The sequence below is a fragment of the Eurypyga helias genome, unplaced genomic scaffold (assembly GCF_000690775.1).
Source record: "Eurypyga helias isolate BGI_N326 unplaced genomic scaffold, ASM69077v1 scaffold41939, whole genome shotgun sequence".
NCBI lineage: Eukaryota > Metazoa > Chordata > Aves > Eurypygiformes > Eurypygidae > Eurypyga > Eurypyga helias.
Window position 1 is genome coordinate 18,376 of NW_010270843.1, and position 17,893 is coordinate 36,268.

Sequence of the window (17,893 nt, forward strand, 5' to 3'; positions counted from 1 at the left end):
GCCGCTGAGTTCCTGGTGTCGGGCTGCAGTGGTTCTGGTTTCAGTGCATCCTTTGAGCAGAGCATGAAGGCTGGTCTCTGTGGGACAGATTTTTCTAAATAGCTGGCGCACAGTTGCTCAGCACATGTAGTCGGGATCAGGTCTTCAGAAGAGCTCAATACCCAGCATTTCGCTTTTTGGAAAACCTGACCATTTATTCAAGCATCTAAATGGGAGCTGAGACATTCCAGAAATCTGGTCCCTATTGTGCAGGCTGGGTTCTTGCTGAATATGTACATATGTACGCACTCCTACATGTAACCAGGGGACTGCTCAGTTAGCAGTTGTAGACTCTGTGCTGCCGGCAGCAAAGGGAGATTTTTCAGATGGGAGACAGCCAGGATTTTGAAGCCGGAGGATGTGAGTTTGGTGGTTGCCATCACAAGGAAACTGTGGGAGGTTTTATGGTTCGCTGCGGTGCCAATCGGGACATTTCTGCTTTTCCCCACGCACGTGCACGCGTGTCTGGGTGTGCATGTGGGTTCGTTGTCGTTAGCCAAAATGGCTTGGCTCTGCCTCGTCTCATCTTGACCACGATACGTGAAATTAAATCATGACGGGGCTGTCTTGCTGGCGTGTGCAGCGTTGTATCTTATCCCCTCCTGTCACAACTTCACGATTTAAATGCATTTGGGATTCGGGCTCTGCAAATGAAAGAATAAGCTTTGTGGTATTCAGAGTGTTTCAAGGACCAGGGTTTGCGCAGTTATTTGGCAAAATGAGGTGTCTGGCTCCCGTTTTCCATTTCTGGCTTCCGTGAGTGGCACTGGCAGCATCTGCAAGTAGGCGAGCGTGTGTCCAGGGAGGGTGGGGGTCCCTGACTTTGCTTTCTGCATTTTTGGATGACTTTGTGTGAAATCTTAGCAAGTTTTCTTCTCCCGCGTGCCCTGGTTCCCCCATTTATAAAATGAGACGTAGATATTAAAATCCTCTCTTCAGCTCATTGAAACTCTCTGCTGCGTGCTATTAAGTGAGTGCAAATTGTTACAACTCCTGGAGTAACGAACAGCGATGTGCATGTGGCCTGTGAGAAGCTGCTGAACTGACGGGGCCACACTTTCCCCATCTTCCTCTCCTGGAAGACCCACAAGACACCGACAGAGTTTACAGCACAGGAAGCCCTCATGTATTTAAAACATTATGAGATTTAGTAAAGATTTCATGCTAATATGTCTTTCGACACTTAGTCTGTAGAAATCACATTTTCAAGCTTTCCTTGTTCAGTGCCAAAGCTGGAAATATGTATTAAAGAAATGGAAAAAAAACAACAAAAAAAAAGAAAACAAGATTCTTGTAAAATCCTGCAGCTCTGGCAACAGAGGCTTGAAGAGAAACGCCGAACGCCAGGACTCTAGTGATGAAATGCTGGAACTGGCAGTGTTGGCTGGGCGCTCGGCAAGTGCGGTAATGCTCTAGGCTGGATTTACCTCCTTTTCTCCCCAGCTCATCCCAGTGAAAGCTTCCATGGCATCGCAGCAGGGTCACTGGTGGCTGCGTGGGCCTCCCTGTTGAGTGCGTTGAAAATTCAGCCAAACCCACACTGGAAGTGGCTGATTTCTGCAGCGCTTTGGCTTCACCTCCGCTTCACCTCATGCCTGCCTTCTCCAGCCTTTTCCTCCTGCCCTCTCCCTCCTCCAGCCTCCTTTTTTTCCATTTAGCAGATTGCTTCCTAAGCTAATTTTTCCACTCCCTTCTCTCCCTCCCAAAAACCACCGGCGGAGCTCATGTATTTGCTGCGATTGCATCTTCCCCAACAGCATCCCACCTTGGGCACATGCTGGCAGCTGTAGCCTCGGGGCTTTGCCTGCGCGAGGAAGCAATCGGCATCTTTCTGGAGAGTCACTGAATTCCCATGTGACTCTTCTGAATGCACCTTCGGACCAGACCGAGGACTTCAGCTTCTGGAATAAAACGCTCACATGAGGGAGTTGTACCAGAACAGCCATTCCTTCCCTCAAAAAGGTGTGAGAGACAAGAGGATGGATTTGTCTAAGCCCTGCATCTCATGCAGGTGTCTCAGGTCTCTTGGTCCACATGTCAGTGAGCACACTGGGAAGCTTGGAACTGAGCACAGACGTTTCTGCAGCTTCAGCGAAGATGGCCACATCTTCAGGTGACGCTGGTAGCATGGAAAAGCTCCTGTAGGCAGCTGTATCCCCATGGGAGCCTGCAGCTGAGGAAGACAGGGAGGAAGCAGGAGTGTGTGGTGGAGCATGCTCTTCTATCCATCCATCCTTGTATGCCAGCTGGCTGGGGCATCCTCAGACCCCACTGACTGGAGGTTACACAGGCCTACATTTTCAGTCCTTTCACTGAAAACATCTTGGTTTTAGCACAAACAGCCCAACAGCACTATATGAGAATGGCCTCCTCGGTTAGTCTGTTCCTCAAGAGAATATAAAGTCAGGGTGGGCAAGACTCAGTTTTTCTCAGGCCATGGTTTTCCCTTTCTTTGCAATTTGAAGAATCCCATTTTTCTGGAGTTTTAATGCAAGAAAAAAACCCAGGATGAAGAAATCAGACAAAATAGTCTGGCTCCTGTAAGCAGAGATGGACCAGCTGACTCCATTGGCAGGGGAGATGTGGGGGATCTCCAGGCTCAAGCCTAGGTTCTGAGAGCTCCACTGACTGATCTCTACCTGTGCACGTGCAACACATGCTGAAATCAAGATTCTCCTGTTTTCTGTACTGGGTGGATCTGAGAAACCCTTGAAGGAGGTAGAGAGCGAGGGTAAGGGGGCAGAGAGTCCCTGTGGGGAAATAGCGAGGGGAAAGCTCAGGTTTCTCGAAATCAGCCAGAGCTTGTTAAGTCCTTCCCTATCGTCTTACCATAAACTGATCTGGGGTCTTCTGTTGATACTCTGCACTCCAGATGTTGGCTGCAGCTGGGGTAGAGATAGTGGGATGCCTCCAGCCAGAAGCTGGGATGTGGGGGAAGGGATACTGGGCTTGTGTGGATGGGTGGAGAAGGAAAGAGGAATATGAATGTATGGTTGTAAATCCACCCCTACACACCCTCCTTTCTTTTCCCTTACAACTGCTCTTCTCAGCAGAGGAAAAGTTAGCCTTCCCATACTCTCTGATTTCTTTTCCAGAGTCGGAAGGACAAAGAAAGACCTAAACAGAAGCACAAAAAACGTCCGGAGTCTCCCACCAGCCTTACCCCATCCTCGGTGCCCGTCGCTGCAGAGAAGGTACCAAACCCATGTGAATGCAGGGTGGGGAGGGAGGGCAGTGGGAAACCATCGCTGCTGGCTTTCCTAGGAAGCAGGAGGAGAGGGCGGAAGAGCAGAGAAAGGGCTTTTGTCCCTTTATTTTGGCTCCCGATTCGTCACATTCTCGCGCTCTCTGGCTGACTCCCCACCTCGATGCCCACCTTGGGAATTCAACGCGGCAGCTGTCTCGGTTTCTGTCAGCACTGACGACACAATCATGGAGCTCAACTCCCAGGTGATTGAGCTGGAAGTGCCAGCCTGTGTTGTGGCAGATGTTCAGGTTTTGAAGCTCTCGCAGAATAGATAAATATCCGTGCTTTGGCCTTTTCTGTTCTCACATTGTAAACAGCCCAGGCAGGTGGATAAGCAAGGCAAGGCTTGTGGGAGGAGGTGTTACCCCTTATTAGACAAACTCATACTGCTGAGGAGGGAAGAATCCAGCAGGCAATCTTAGAAGCACCTAAGATCTTCAAAGTGCATAATAGAGGTGGCTTTTCTGTGGGAGACAACAGGAGGTTGGTTCCTATTCAGCTCTCTTTCAGGAAAATTCAGGCAGAGGAGTGCAATGTGGCGGCCTGTTTTGCTCCTGAGGTGTAGATGCAGTCTTGGTCCCCACTGGGAAAATGTCCCTTGTGTGGGTTTGTCTGCGCAGTGCCCAGGGCTGGTGGGGCATAGTCAGGGTATCAGTGTATTTCTGCTATTCACTGCTGAAACCGTGCTGCTGCTGTGGGCTCTTGCTCCTGGCTGTACATCAGGGTAGACCTGAGCTTTCTGTCATTCGTGCCAGCTCCAAACTCCAGTAGTGCAGCATAGACATAGTGGAAGTTGCTTCGAGCTTGTGCTCAGCAAGGTGAAGGCCAAGTTTGCAGTTGTTCAGGGTCAGGGAACAAGTGAGGTTACTCCAGCTCCCAGACCTTTGGAGTTGTACTCTCCTCTCTGTAGTGGGAATGTAAATGAGTGCGACTCCTTAGCAGTGCTATGCTGGTGTAAGTGCAGGGCTAGGGCCAACCTCCTGCTAGAACAAATAAACAGCTTGTCCCAGGAATGTCCTTTTGTGCACAGAAATGCTACTTGGAAAGGCTTGGGTGTCCTTAACATGGCAGGGAATGAGCAATTCACAGGCTAGCAGTGTCTGCGTATGTGAGAAGCACTGCAGGGCCAGTCTGGGAGAGCGAAAGCTGCTACCAGTCAGCACAGGGTTGCTTTGGGTTAGGACTGAAGAGGCTTTTCCGTGTGCCGTGTGAGGCCAAGTCTGGAAGCGGGGAGGAGATGTAGGTCAGAGCTAAAATGGCAAAGCTGGTCTCACTGGGAGACGCAGAAAGTTACAGCGGGGCAGAGTGGAGGAACAGCCTCTCAACTGCAGTCACTTCATCTACCTGTACTCACGTTAGGGCAGCTCAGCGCTGGGAACAGCAGATTCACCCAGTTAACAGAGCTGTCAGGAACTGATGGCCTAAGAAGATTATTTTCAAGCTGAACTGAAATCCAAAACCTGACTCTTGGCCAGCCAGTGTGGTTGTTAGACAATTACCCACTGTCTCCTCCAAAGCCCTGCCAGACCTTAATAAATAAGGAGGGAAGGGTGCAATTCAGTTTTACAGGCAGCTTTCAACTCTTTGTAAGCTAAAATTCAGGAGATCCTAATTACTGGAGCTGTGCTTGAGTGACAGAGTTTTAGTGTTACCCTAGGGACTTATTATTAATCCCCATAATAGAGACTGTATTTCCCTTGCTTTTTTGTGCATAGATCCCAAAGCATTGTTCAAGCTCTCTGTAACCAAAGGTACCCACTCCAGATCAAATCTAAGAGCTGCTACAACATCGCCCCAAACCCCTCAGGGGGTGGTTGTATGACATTGCACAGGTTAGACTAATGTAAAACCTTGAGACACATTAATGTAGCGTGTCCAAACAGGTCTCCTCTTCAAAGCTAAAACCATCTTTGTCCTTTCTGGGTCTTAGACTGGTACAGCTCATCCCAGTAGAGTGTACTGGGGAGTGAGTAGATGGAGCAAAGAAAAGCTGACGTGTGACTGCGCAAAGAGCATTGCCAGTGCCTGCTGTGCCATGGTTAGAGTGAAGAGAGCTGGGGTCTGTTTCCTTTCTTACCACTTGCATGATCTTGGGCAAATAATTTATCGCCTCCATGGTTTTCTCCAAGTTCCTCAATGAACTGGAGCATAAACTCCCCAGGGATAATCCCTGCAGGTGGCACAGCCCCCAGTCCTCCGTGGGGAGCAGCTGGGTGAGAGCAGAGCTCAGTGACCTGCCGCAGAGAGGGCAGATGGTCGTGTCCAGGCACCTGGGAAGAGGACACTGGCCCGGAGCCGTGGGAGGCTGGAGCAGCCCTTGATGTCCCTGCCAGCCCCATGCTGCCAGCTCGCCATGCTGCTGGCAACGTTGCCAAAGCAGCATTGCATCCAGCGAGTCCCAGGCTCCCGGCACGGTGTGCAGGCTGTGCCGGAGCAGGGGTGGGACTGGAGGCACTGAGCAGCACCCAGCGTTTCGGAGCAGGAGCATCAGTCCGACAAATCAGCAGAAGGGCCCTTGGCACCGCTTGCTCCTTGGGCACTGGGGACCTGGCCATGGAGAGTTGTTACAGGACCTGAAGCCATGCTCCAGTCTGCTCCCAGTTTTCATGGCCTAAAAGGAGTCTGGGGCTACAGACATCTGTGCCCCTGCGTCTGGTGTTGCTACCAAAGTCCTTTGAAACTTTCAGCGACCCTTTAATAATGGGTTTTCAGAGCTGTACAGAAAATCAGTAGGACTTCTCAAGCTACTTCAGGTTAGGCTGACAGCAGTGGGACTGTTTCATTGCTTTGGAGGAACAGTGGTATATCCCACTTCCTTGTTCCCTCAGGCAGCCTGGCCTCTGGGTTCGCATTTTTCTTTAATTTTGCAATCCAGATTTATTTTTTCAGTTCCAATTTTCACCTAATACGTCGTCCACCCTGTTCTTCCCTCTTGAACTGTTTATGAAGAAGATCCTTTGATGTGGTTTCAGTCTTCCTCTTGAAATCAATTGTGCTAGACCTCTGACTTCTGCCAGATTTTTGAACATCTCACTGAGTGCTTCCCTGTGTCTTCTAGGAATCTAAATACCGTTAAGATCTGACACATGGACTCAACCAGGCCTCCGTGTTCTGTCTGTGCTCTTGCTGCCTTCGCTCTGCTGCTTAGGGGGATAAACATAACTGAAAACACAGCGGTGGCTTCAGCTCTTGTCTACACCGGAAAGTGAAACTAGGGTGTGAATTCACAGTGTGCAAACAACTCTTCATAACACCTCTTGTGAGCTCCCCTCCTGCCTCTGAAAAGTGCCTTAGAGGGGCAGGAGGCCTTGCTCGTGGGGTACAGGGGTGTCCCTTCCAGAGAGCATGCGGAGCAGCTGACCTCCTGAAAATCCCCCAGTGGTGCTAGGGCTTTTGGATGGATTGGGGAGGATTGTGGAGAGCGGATGTTGTAGAGCGCTTGGATATAGGCTCTCATTCCTCATGCCGGCTGCTTCCAGCTCCTACAGGTTTTTGGGGGAGCAGGAGGGAGGCAGAAAACATCCCCTCTGGGTAGTAGTTTCTGGTTATAACCGTTTCTGGCTGTTTCACGTGATCTATCCGAAAGCTGCAAATCGCTGCCGACTGGTAACGCTCCTGTTGGGAAGACGGCGTTCACAGAGCGGGGCTGGAGCAGGGGAGGGCTGCTCTCCAGTGAGTCTTGGCAGCCAGGGCTGCTCGGGCTCTGCAGTCACCCACCGCCAGCCGAACTCAGGCAGTTTCTACGCTTGGGATCTCTCCGTGTAGCTGGTGCCGGGGATGGGGGTTAGCGAGCAGCAGAACAGCGTTCCTCTCCCCTCCCCCTGCAAATGCCCCTGGGGAGCCGTCCTGCCGTTCTCTGCACTTGCAGTAAATCTGGAGGATTGCAACCCACCCCAGCTGCCTCCTTCTGCCAGCTGCAGCCATCGTGATCACTTGTTGACACACACTCACACATGCTACGTGTTTTGGGCTGTGACATCTGGGGTTTGTAACCTAAGCCGGGGATGCCAAGGTCTCCCCGCACCCACCGTCTCCCAGTCAGGTGCTGGAGAGGGAGCTCAGCAGGGCGAAGAGCTGGCCATTGCAGATCCTGCTGGAGGCAGGGAGATTTTCCAGGTTTCCTGCTGTTATTTGAACTCTCGGCATCGACCCAGGACTGGCCTGGAGCTGACAGATCCTGGGAACCTCTGCGCTGTGCCTGGCTCAGGCTGATTCACAGTCAGGGTGGGGGTTTGTGGGGGAAGGCTGATGATTACCCCTGCTAATCAAAGCATGTCTCAGCATGGATATTTGAGGTAAGAATCCCTGAGCCTTTTAGCATCCCTTGTCCTGACAGGAGTGGGAATTTGCCAGTGATATCAGGGACTTGAAAGTAGGGGCTTCAGCCCATCACTGTCTCCTACCTCCTCCTCCAAAGCGAGCAGCACAGTGCTGCCAGGTCTCGAGGCTGAGGGAAGGGACATGGTAAAGGTTGTGAGTGATTCGACAGGGAGACGCTGTAGCTTGTGCCCAGAGCTCCTGATGGAGAGACTCTGCCCTCGTGATCCAGCGTGGGAAGGCAGCCGAGGCGGACAGCCTGCCTGCGTGGCTGCTGCAGCACATCGCCCTGTGGTGCGTGGGCTGGAGGAGCTCCTGCTCGTGTCGCATTGTTCCTCTTTCGTGTCCTCCCTGCTTCCCCTCGCCAGTAGTTTAATCCAGGGCAAAGCCGCGCTGTGTTTCCGATGCGGCGCCAGCCTCCCCCACCCCTTCTGTATTCCATCAGTGGTTCCCTCTAGGAGCTCATCCCGCCAATCAGGAGGCAAAGAGATGCTCTTCTGATTTCCCATAAATAAATTAATGAATGAAGAGCTTGGGTGCTGCACAGTGTCACAGAGAGGCCAGGAAACAGGTACAGTCCCTCGGGGGACAGCGAGTGCCGGGGGGAGGAGGTGTGTGCATGCCTGCGCTTGGGTACCCGCGACTTGGGCTCACTTCTCCTGGCTCCGGTTTGAGGCAGGAGTTTCCCCATCAGACTGTCACCTCCAGCTGGGGCAGCAGGTTTATTCTGGTGACATTTTTCTCTTGGTTGCTTTAAATAGCCTTTCAAAACGTAGCTGCTGCCTCATTTTGAGAGCTCTCACTTCCTCAGTGGTTCCTTTTTTTAATTTTTTTTCCCCTCTGTAGCATCCCCTCCCCCCCACCTGTTTGCAGCACACAAAATATTGGTGTTTCTGCACTCACACGGATTGCCATGCCGGAGAAAAGCCGATGATCCGGAGACTGAGCCCTCTGTTTATGCACAAGGCAAGCAGCACGCGGGTTTCTCCAGCCCCGCTCCCTCTAGGCAGCAGCCCTGAGCTGGAGAATCTCCTTCGTTAGGGAGGCGATGGGACTGCAGCTCTCGTTACCGTTATTAATATTGGCATTGTGGTAGCAGACCCCCTCCCCTTCAGAACAAGGCCGTGTTGTGCTTGGCAGCCCACGTGTGTCTCCTGGAAGGCTCCACTGCCACACAGAGCTTGCAGGCTCCACGGAGCAAAGTGGGAAAGAAACAGAGGCACAGAGAAGGGAAGTGATTTAGTGTGGTTTCAGTTTCCTTCTCTCTGCTCCTCGGTTGCAGTGTTGGGGCCCTTGCCCCACTCTCAGGCTCTCTGGAACGTCTGCTAGAGAAGGACCCTTTGCGGTAAGGAGGGTTTGTGGTAGTGCCGTACAGATCTGTCTGCCGTGACCTGTTTGGCAAACAATGTCTAGGATAGTGTTTGGCAGGAGGTGGGAAAATCCTGCCCCCAAAATCTCTGGGAGTCTCTCAGGGAGGTCTGTGAGGTCAGATCAGCCTTACAGGTGGGTGTCTGGCCATTCACCGCCCTCAGCTGAGCCAGCTCGGCCTCTCTTCCCCTCCTTTTGGGTTTTTGCTCCCTTTTAATTCTACAATTAAGATTTATTTCCCAGCTCAAATTTCCCCCTTCCACCCTGCACTAATTCATTACTTGCTCTGCACTCCCTTTCTGACACTCCGGATTTAGAACATGTCTTCTCATGTGGTTTCCCCCTGCCCTTCTGTGGCCTCGTGCACCTTGTGCAGAGCTCCAAAGAGCTGAATTTATGGGAGGAAAATTCAGGGCTTTGCCTTTCTGCTGAGACATGAGCCCATCTCGTTCCTGCAACTCCGTGAGCAGCCTCAGGACTTCCCACAGCCCCCAGACACCGCTCTCCTTTCCCTCCCCAGGCAGATGTGGAAAGTCGGAAAGATTTTCATGCTCCCTCTGAGCCCATAAATCAAGAAAGCTTAATCTCCTACATCCAGGAGTCTGTGATGAGAAAATACAGATTCCCCCTCCTCTCCCCCCTAATTTCCACCACTCCCTTCCTCCTGTCTTTCATATTCCCGGCACATCTGGTGCGTGTTAGGCTGCCAGCTGTTGCATTGTGCGGAGTGATTAAACCATGTGGGAGGAATGGGGAAAGATTTTTATCTGGGCATTCATGAGTCTGCATTACAAGCCCTTTTTTCTTTAGCTCTCCCCGAGAAGAGGTCATCTGGAGTCAGGGATAGTGGAATGTTAGAAAGGCATTGTGCTTCTCTTCCTTGTATCTGCTCAGTAAGAAATAAAAGGTGTTTGCACTAATGTACAGGTGTTCCAGTTTGGGCTGTAGCCATCCCATTGCAACTGGGTGTAGAATATCGATGGGTTGCAGTAATATCTTGCAAAAACCGATCTTTGAACACTGCTAGTTTGGCTTTGAAGTGTGAAGGTTTCATATCCTAGCGTGGGTGCCCCGGGGGATCTGGTTTTCGGTTCATTCCGCTCTCCCCCCTGCTAAACTCCCACACTTCTCTCTCTCATCCCAAGCTCCTGGATTTCCTAGCGTCTGGCCAGCCTCTTCACCCCCCTTGCTTCCCTGTCTCCTGCAGGCTTACATGGGGTTTGGATAGCATCTGTTGCTGCATGCTCTGATGCTGCTCTAGCAATGGCGCTGTGAAATATTTACGGCGGTAGATTTGGGAAGCCCTGGGCTGGCAGTGGAGGTGCTTCAGCGGATGTCAGGGAACCCGGGGAAACTCCTGTCACAACACAAGGACGAGCGACTTCCCCCGGGGCGGAATGACCTTGCTGGAGCAGCACACCTGAGAGATGCAGCTGAAATACGTGCTTGAATCACAGCCAAATTCAGGTTTTATTTGGGCTGAGCAACCCTCCGAGGTACTCCCCTCTGCTGACAGCACGGGGAATCTCTGATGCCAGTGCCCTGATTGCCAGTGCCCTGTTTAATTTCCTGCAGTTAGATGGGATGAGCGTAATCCCCAGGAGTATAAAGCCTGGTGCCACCAAGCAGCGGGAAAGGGGAATGGTTGCTTTTCTCTCCTGAGTAACGTGACCTGCCCATCACTTTGTGGGCAGAGGGGGCAATTACTTCCCTTAAGGGGAAATTGGTAAAAAGAGCCCCTGCTGTGGTCACATCTGGCCTGAGTGAGTGATGCCTGTGTTCTCTGCTGCCAGGGCTCCACCAGCCACCATGAGGGGAGCAAAGAGACCTCGGAGGTCGGCAGGTCGGAGGTGAAAGGCAAGAAGTCCTCGAGCCATGGCAGCAGCCACAAAGGGAAAAAGACAGGAAGTGGGAAAAGCTTGGTTGGCTTCAGCTCAGCTTCGTCCAGCGGGACCTTCCAGCCTGCAGGTAAGGGGTGAAGGAGGGGAGATGTTTTGCTTTGCTCCTCTCTGATAGCTCTGTATCTGTAAAGATACCCAGTGAAACTTTGCCGGTGGCTATTTCTTTAACCCCTTGAGGAGAAAGGGAGAAGTCTTATGGCTACTAATTCCATGCACGGAGGGAAGAAGGGAGTCAGATGAGTGTTACAGCTCCCCTTCCGTGCAGGCCTGCGGCACTGCAAGGAAAAACAGATCCAGATGTCTGCAGGAGGGAGGAGGGAAGGGATACTGTGCACAGGCAATATGGGCAGCACCTGCCCTCTTCTCCGTAGGTGGTACTGTCTGCAGCAGGGTTTTAAGGAGTACTAGGGGAGAGACCTGAGCCAAAACCTGATAGTCAGTCTCCCCTGAGCTTTGAGCCAAAGCTTTGCAGGGCTCCCATCTGCTCTGACCTCGCTTAGTTCTTGGTTTTGAGCTGTTGTGGTAATGGGTAGCATGTTTGATCTCCTGGAACCCTTATCGGGGCCGGAGGGACAGCGGTGATGCAGGGCTGGGGGCAGCAGACCCGTGCACGTTTGGATGGGATGAAGCTGGTGGTGTGCACCTCTCCTGCTTGCTGGAGAGCATCAAAGCAGGGCTGGGAGGTGACAGCGGTGTCCTTCAGCTCAGTAACTAGCCTGTGCCAGTGAACCTGCATTGTGACTGTGCTCCTGTTGCCTTATGGGCTGAATTATTGCTACCATGAGCCTTCCCTCTACCTTCTTCCCCCAGGTACCTCCTGCAGCAACTTGCAGTGCTCCCAGGACTTTGTGACATTCCCCAAGCTTGAGCAGGACGACGAGAAGTACCGGAAGCCTGTTTCTTCCTCCTCTTCTTCCCACTGCTCCCCTCTGTATGAAGGCCAGAAGGGAGACATCTTTGAGCAGAAGGTGATCTTCTCAGGCTTTGGGTCCATCATGCGCTTCTCCACTTCCACGGTGAGCCAGCAGAGAGGCCGCGATGCTTCCCCCGTGGACTATAAAGCCTCGAACCCTGTCAGCGGCCCTTCGGTGGGGACCAGCGGGACCAGCAGTAGCAGCAGCAGCCACAAGCGTATGCCGTCCCTCAGCGTGGAGGAGGGAGAGGTGCTGAAAGAAAAGAAGCACAAAGGTAGCAAGAAGAACAAGCATGGGCCTGGCAGGCCAAAAGGAGGCAAAAGCAAAGAGATTTTGGGTGCCCAGCTGGCTGGGTCCACATCTACTTCCTCATCACCCTTCTCCGGGGGCTCCCTTGTTAGCTCCAGCATTGGCAACTCTTCACGGTCCTTCAGCCACACGGGGAATCTGCCCAGCCTCAGCATGGAGTCCCCGCTGCTGGGATCAGGTATGTTCCCCCGTAGGGCTCCAGGTGTGCACAGTTCCTCCCAGCCCCTGTCGCCTTCATCCCATTCGACTGGTGTCTGGACCTGTCTGCACAGATTCCAGTCCCAGGAGCTATGAAAATCCACACCTGGATCTCCCCTTTCCATCTTGGCCTTCTGCCTAGAGTGTCTTCCAGGTCAGCTTCTGTATCGGTGGAGCTGGGCTGCACATCTGAGCTGTGGGGGGCATTCCAACCCCGTTTTGCTCAAATGTTGGAAAACCTCTGCTAGCCAGAGCTGAATTTCCAAAGCGATGGAGAGGGATATTCACAGGCCAAACCAGAACAACCACAATCTGACCCCAAATGAGGGACTCTCACAAGTGGTTCAAGTTTAACCCCTCTTTTAAAAGCAAAACCTCTCATCCTGGTTTTACCACATCCACGTAGGGTTGGCAGACTGGCACACTGTTAACTCTGCTGAGAAGCTGGCAGCTATTCCCAGCCTGAGTCCCCTTCCCTGGGCTGGCAGGGATGAGGGCAGCCAGGACGTGTGGCAGGAAGGGGTTAAGGCAGCAGGCAGAGGAGGGGCCTGCTGCTCAGGGCTGAGGTTTGACACTGTTCTGGCAGCAGAACTTGTCATTGGTCTATTGTGCCTTGTTTGCAGATGCTCCAATTTAGGTCAGATTGCAAGGGGGGGGGAGGTACAATTTTGTTGTGCTCCCTGGGAGCTCTGGCCCATTTGTCTGCGCTGCCTGAGAGGGGAGAGGAGCTGCAAGAATTGATGCAACTCCCATAATCATAACCTCAGGCCCATTTATTTTATTTTTTTACCTTCCCCCCTGGAATAACAGAAGGATGTTTCAAAGAGGAGGAGGCTGCCAGGCTCCGCTCTCCTGCCTGTTCCTTCTCCCATTTTTTTTCGGAGAGATGCTGGCAGGGCTCTGAAGGACCTGGCTTTGGGCACTGCCTCTGCTGCGTGCCGGAGCCCAGGGGAAGTCAGACGGCTCCGTCCTTCAGCAGCACCTCTCTCCTCACCCTTTCTTCCCCATTTATCCGTCCATGCCCCACCAAGCTTCCTGAGCATCACGGAAGGGGACAGGTTAGCTCAGCAAGAGCCAGGTCTCTTGACTAGCACCCCCTTCTGCCACCGACTTGGGCCATCGGTGGGTCGCTTTATGCTGCGTCTGTCGGATTGTATCAGGATGCGAGGAGCAAACGAGAGAGGGGCAGGGGCAAGGCTGGAAATGTTTGTTGTACCTTTTGATGGAAGGGTTGTGGGTTGTGGCCACCCTCGCGGCGTTCCAGGCCGTGAGGTGCTGAAAGCGCCCATTACACTTGGTCTTGTGCATCGGTGCCACCCTCCCTTTCTGAGATCAAGCCCTGGAGAAAACCAGCTGCTCCCAGGCCGTGGAGGGGGGAACGTGGCTCTCTAACACGTCTCCTCCCCTTGCAGGGATCTACACCAGTAACAAGGACCCTATTTCCCACGGGGGCGGAGTGCTCCGAGCTGTGTGCAGTACACCCCTCTCTTCCAGTCTGCTGGCACACCAGGGCACTTCGTCTCTCCCTCAGCTCAACCGCTCGCCCTTTGCTAGCACCATCCCAGCTTCCTCCTCCTCGGTCTCCACCACGCAGGTAAGAACGTCAGGACCAGGAGAGGGACTGTAGCTCAGGAGAGCGTCAGACAGAGCAGTCGCTGGCAGCGCGGGGCCAGTGTGTGGGCACAGAGTTGCTTTTTCCATTTGGGAATCCTTCGGCTCGGCTCGGAGCTGCCAACTGCAGCTCCCTTAGAGTCAGTAGAAAGACGCTGGCGGTTTTGTGTCACAGCCTGCTCCGGGGTGGGAGGAATTACAACCTAAAAGGAGTGTAAGGGGAGCACGGCCAGCGCTCAGGTAGCAGAGGCCTGGCTGTTGGCGTGTGTTGTGTCCCGTGCTGCCTGTTCCCTGCGGCTTGGCTGGATCCTGCCACCAGTGCCAGCCCTACCTTCACTCTGCAGCACAGATAACGTGGTGGGAGGGCTCGCACGTCCCAGCTGGGTGGGCTGTGCGTGTGCCAGGACACAGAGCCTTCTCCTTTGTTGGGAGCTCGCTCCGAGAGGTGTTTTACAGGGAGGAGAGAGTTAGTTTTACAGCCTCGGTGTTAACACGGCTCATTCAGACCTCTTGGCTCTGAGACGGGGCTGGGAAGATTTCAACTGTCTAGTGAGACTTCCAAGGAGATATTTTTAACACTCTCTCTCATGAGCAAGCTGGGTTCAGGAGTCAGGAAGAGATGGAATAATGAAGTTGTTTTCCTCTTGTGTTTTGGAGAAACCATTTCTCTCCCTCCCCGTTTTGCTGTGTAGGTGTTCTCGCTGGCAGGTTCAACATTCAGCCTCCCTTCCTCGCATATCTTCGGAAGCCCCCTCGCCTCTGGGCTATCAATCAACCCGCTCTTAAATCAGTCGGAAAGCAGCCGGGCAGGTACGTGAATCAGAAGGTATGTGAGTTTGGACTTCCAAAGGGGTCTCCCTGGAAGAGTCGAGACAACTGCATCCCTAGTTCTCCAGCCACCCCCCCTGCTTGCTCCCATCCCGTGCGTGTGAGAGCCAGGGGCTAGGAGAGAGGGACAGTGGCGTTTTCCCCAAGGCGGGGGGTGCTTGTGTTTGCCTTAATGAAGTGCTGGCTTGCAATCCCGTAAAAGCACATCTGCTGGTGTGTCCGTAGGATAACATGTGTCCCTGGACACGTGCTGGAAAAGTGCAGGAATGTTAAGTCCTTTCCTGCAGAAATCTGTTGTCTTTTTGCAGACTGAAGCTGTACAAAACTACCGTGAGTTTTTGTTTGCTCAAAATGAGTGACAAGTTTGTGTTGGGGGTTTGTTTTCTGGGTTTCTTTTTAAATGAGAGATACCTCACGCTCTTCATTTTCATCTCCCGTTTCTGTTTTGAGTTACTTTCTGCCCTTCCCCTTTGGCTTTGTCATGAATGCAACAAAATCCCACTGTTTTCAACTTCCAAACGTGCCAACACTGAATTACTTACAACTGCTCATTTTTTCCCACCAAGGCAAATTCATTTTTCTTGGAAAATTGCCTGGTTAACGAGCAGGAAACTTGAAGCATCGTAAGATTTCTTTATTTTTTTCCCCCAAAACAGAGTCCTGGGTTTTTTTTGTTGTCGGTTTGCACCAGTAGTTAAACAAAAGCACCCTCCTGATTTTCCGATGTTGTTAGCGGTGCAACTGTCTCGTGCTCCCCTAGCCCAGAGATGTTGGCAGCTCAGCATGCTGAATGCTGAACTCCTGGGAGGTGAAACACTCTGCCCAGCGTCACACTGGGTGACGAGCACTTCAAAGCGCACGGTCCTCGTTAGAGGTGGCTCCGAGTTCTCCGGATAACCTGACACCGTGCACCCTTATTTGCCTTAACAAGTGTGCATGCCTGCATGTAAAGCATGAATGAACACGTATGCTTACTGATGACCTTTGCAAGCCCGTGGAAGGTGCCTGTCCGTCTCTCCGTGTGTCATTGGCGGCGTTTTGTCCGTCTGCCCTCGCCGGCAGCTTGAGCGCCACGGGAAGGTAAAACTGCGCAGCCGACCCCAGTGGGACACAGGGTTGTTGCGTGGGAGCTGGGAGTCAGGAGTGACTCAGTCACCTGGAGTTAAGGAAAGAATGGGATGATTCCAGGAGTTGTTCTTCCCTCCCGGCGATCCACAAGAGAGAGATGACCCACTGCCACTTCCCCTTTGCTGTTATTTTGGCAAGGTGCTGACAGGAGAAGGAAGCGAGTCAACCGTCAGGAATAGCCCTGCGGTTCAGGCACAACGCGGAGGCTCGGCAGCCTGGGTTCTGTTCCAGCCCTGCGGCGACTAATGAATGAATCATGTAGGCAAAATCCAGCATACCGAGCGCTCAAAAAAGCCTGATCCTTAGTTTTCATTTCCAAGATTGCTCTTTTTGTGCGACTGGGATCTTAGAAGCCTCATGGACATGTGTCTTCCAGTTCCAGGCAGCTCCTGGTTTGTGTCACGTTTAAGGTTTGTCCATCCCTATCTCTTTCTGCTCAAGCTGGTGGCCCGGGGTGTGTTAAGCCCAAATTCACTTTTTTTTTAGTTTCCCAGAGGAATTAATTAACATGCATTAAACCTCCTCTGTGGGGCCATTTTCACCTGAAAGTGTGATGACTGCTTTAATCCCAAGTCATTAACAGGGTGGTTGTGAAGTTTAAAGGAATCCTGCCTTGCCTTTAATTCAGATTACCTTTCCCGAGTGTCTGTGTGGACAGATCCCATGGAGACGTCGCTTTCATTGCAGTAATATTTGAGCTCTTCACAGTTCTGATGTGATAGAGGGAAGTGGTGTTACCCTGCCTTACAGATGGGGGAACTGAGAAGCTGTTACCACTGATGCAGGTTGATACCAGGGTGCCTTTGGCAGTACAAAAAGTCTGATTCTTATCTTCCCACTCCCTCAGCTACTGTCTAGTTCTTCCTCCCACGGCTTGTCCTGGATCCTGCTTCGTTATGCTGACAGGCCAAATGTATTTATCTTCTCTAGTTGTCTTCAAGCCTCTTTTTCATACTTGCTGCCTTGGAAAGCGCCGTCGCTGGGTGATAACTCAGTCATCTCCCCGTTCTGTAGACAACAGGGTGGTGTTGGCCAGGAGATAATCGGATATGGAGCCTGGTACTGGTTCAGAAAGCCAGAATCGTGTATATAGACGTGCACGGCCTCCCTGGGCTGCAGGCAAAGAAGGTGAGAGTACCAGGCAGGCAGGCAGAGCTCAGCTGGATGTTTATTTGGTTGCAGGCAGTGAGCTGTGGATATTTTTCAAAGGGTTTAGGTGTTCCTTGGATGGAAACGATACTGAGAAGAATGGCTGTAGTCTGGCTGTTCCCGGCCTTCTGGTAGCTGATCCTGGGTTGGAGAAATTAGGAACTTCACACGTCTTGTGTCTTGGCAATCCAGTCTTGTCTCCATGGTGTCTTATACCGGGAGACCGGCGACTGCTGGTCACCTCCAGTGGCTTCTCCCCAGTCATAATCGATGCCCAGGAGGACATTCCCATGGGGACGAAGGAGAGAGGATCCCACTCGTACCTGTCTGTAAAAGCTGCCGAACAGCAGCTGCGTTTGCTTGTTCTCAGCAGTAGAAAAAACTGCCAACAACTAATGCCCCGCTCGGGGCATCACACTGTAAATCACAGTGTTCCCTGCAGGAGACTTCCTGGATTCTTGCACATAAGAAACGTCTCTTATTGTGCGAAGAAGAGGAGGAGCAAGTCAGGCAGCTGGTGCGGGCTGTAGTCACAACATCTGACACGTCCCGGGGCGAGGGGAACGCGTGTTTACGGGCTGGCGGGCTCTGGGGATGGAAAGCAAATGGCAGATAAATCTACTCCACTTCCCGATTGCGCTTTGGAGGGGAGATATCCTGCACTGCGGCTCCGTCCCCAGCACTGGGATGGAGATGGGGGGGCATGGGGGTAGCTTCTGGATGCTGAAGCACTTATTGAGGCTCTTCAGAAAGGCGCTGAGCATCTGGAAATTCTAGAGGACTCCAGATGGGCTTGGAGAATGGATCCTGGAGGCAGAGGGTACTTAGAGAGCTTTGCGCAGGGTTGACTTGACCTTACAGGCTCAGCCTAGCAAGTGTCGTCC

At 52.4% G+C, this 17,893-nt stretch overlaps 1 protein-coding gene across 1 annotated transcript in view; it reads left to right on the forward strand.

Annotated features, from left to right (window-relative positions):
• The window catches only part of MLLT6 (myeloid/lymphoid or mixed-lineage leukemia (trithorax homolog, Drosophila); translocated to, 6), a gene marked incomplete at both ends in the record, with an annotated part of 30,173 nt that extends 15,459 nt beyond the window's left edge, over window positions 1–14,714 (forward strand). Inside the window, 5 exons of the mRNA XM_010158601.1 lie at window positions 3,135–3,233; window positions 10,765–10,939; window positions 11,683–12,273; window positions 13,706–13,887; window positions 14,597–14,714. Coding sequence (XP_010156903.1) covers window positions 3,135–3,233; window positions 10,765–10,939; window positions 11,683–12,273; window positions 13,706–13,887; window positions 14,597–14,714 — 1,165 coding nt within the window. The remainder of the gene's footprint in view (window positions 1–3,134; window positions 3,234–10,764; window positions 10,940–11,682; window positions 12,274–13,705; window positions 13,888–14,596) is intronic.
• Window positions 14,715–17,893: the final 3,179 nt, after the last annotated feature.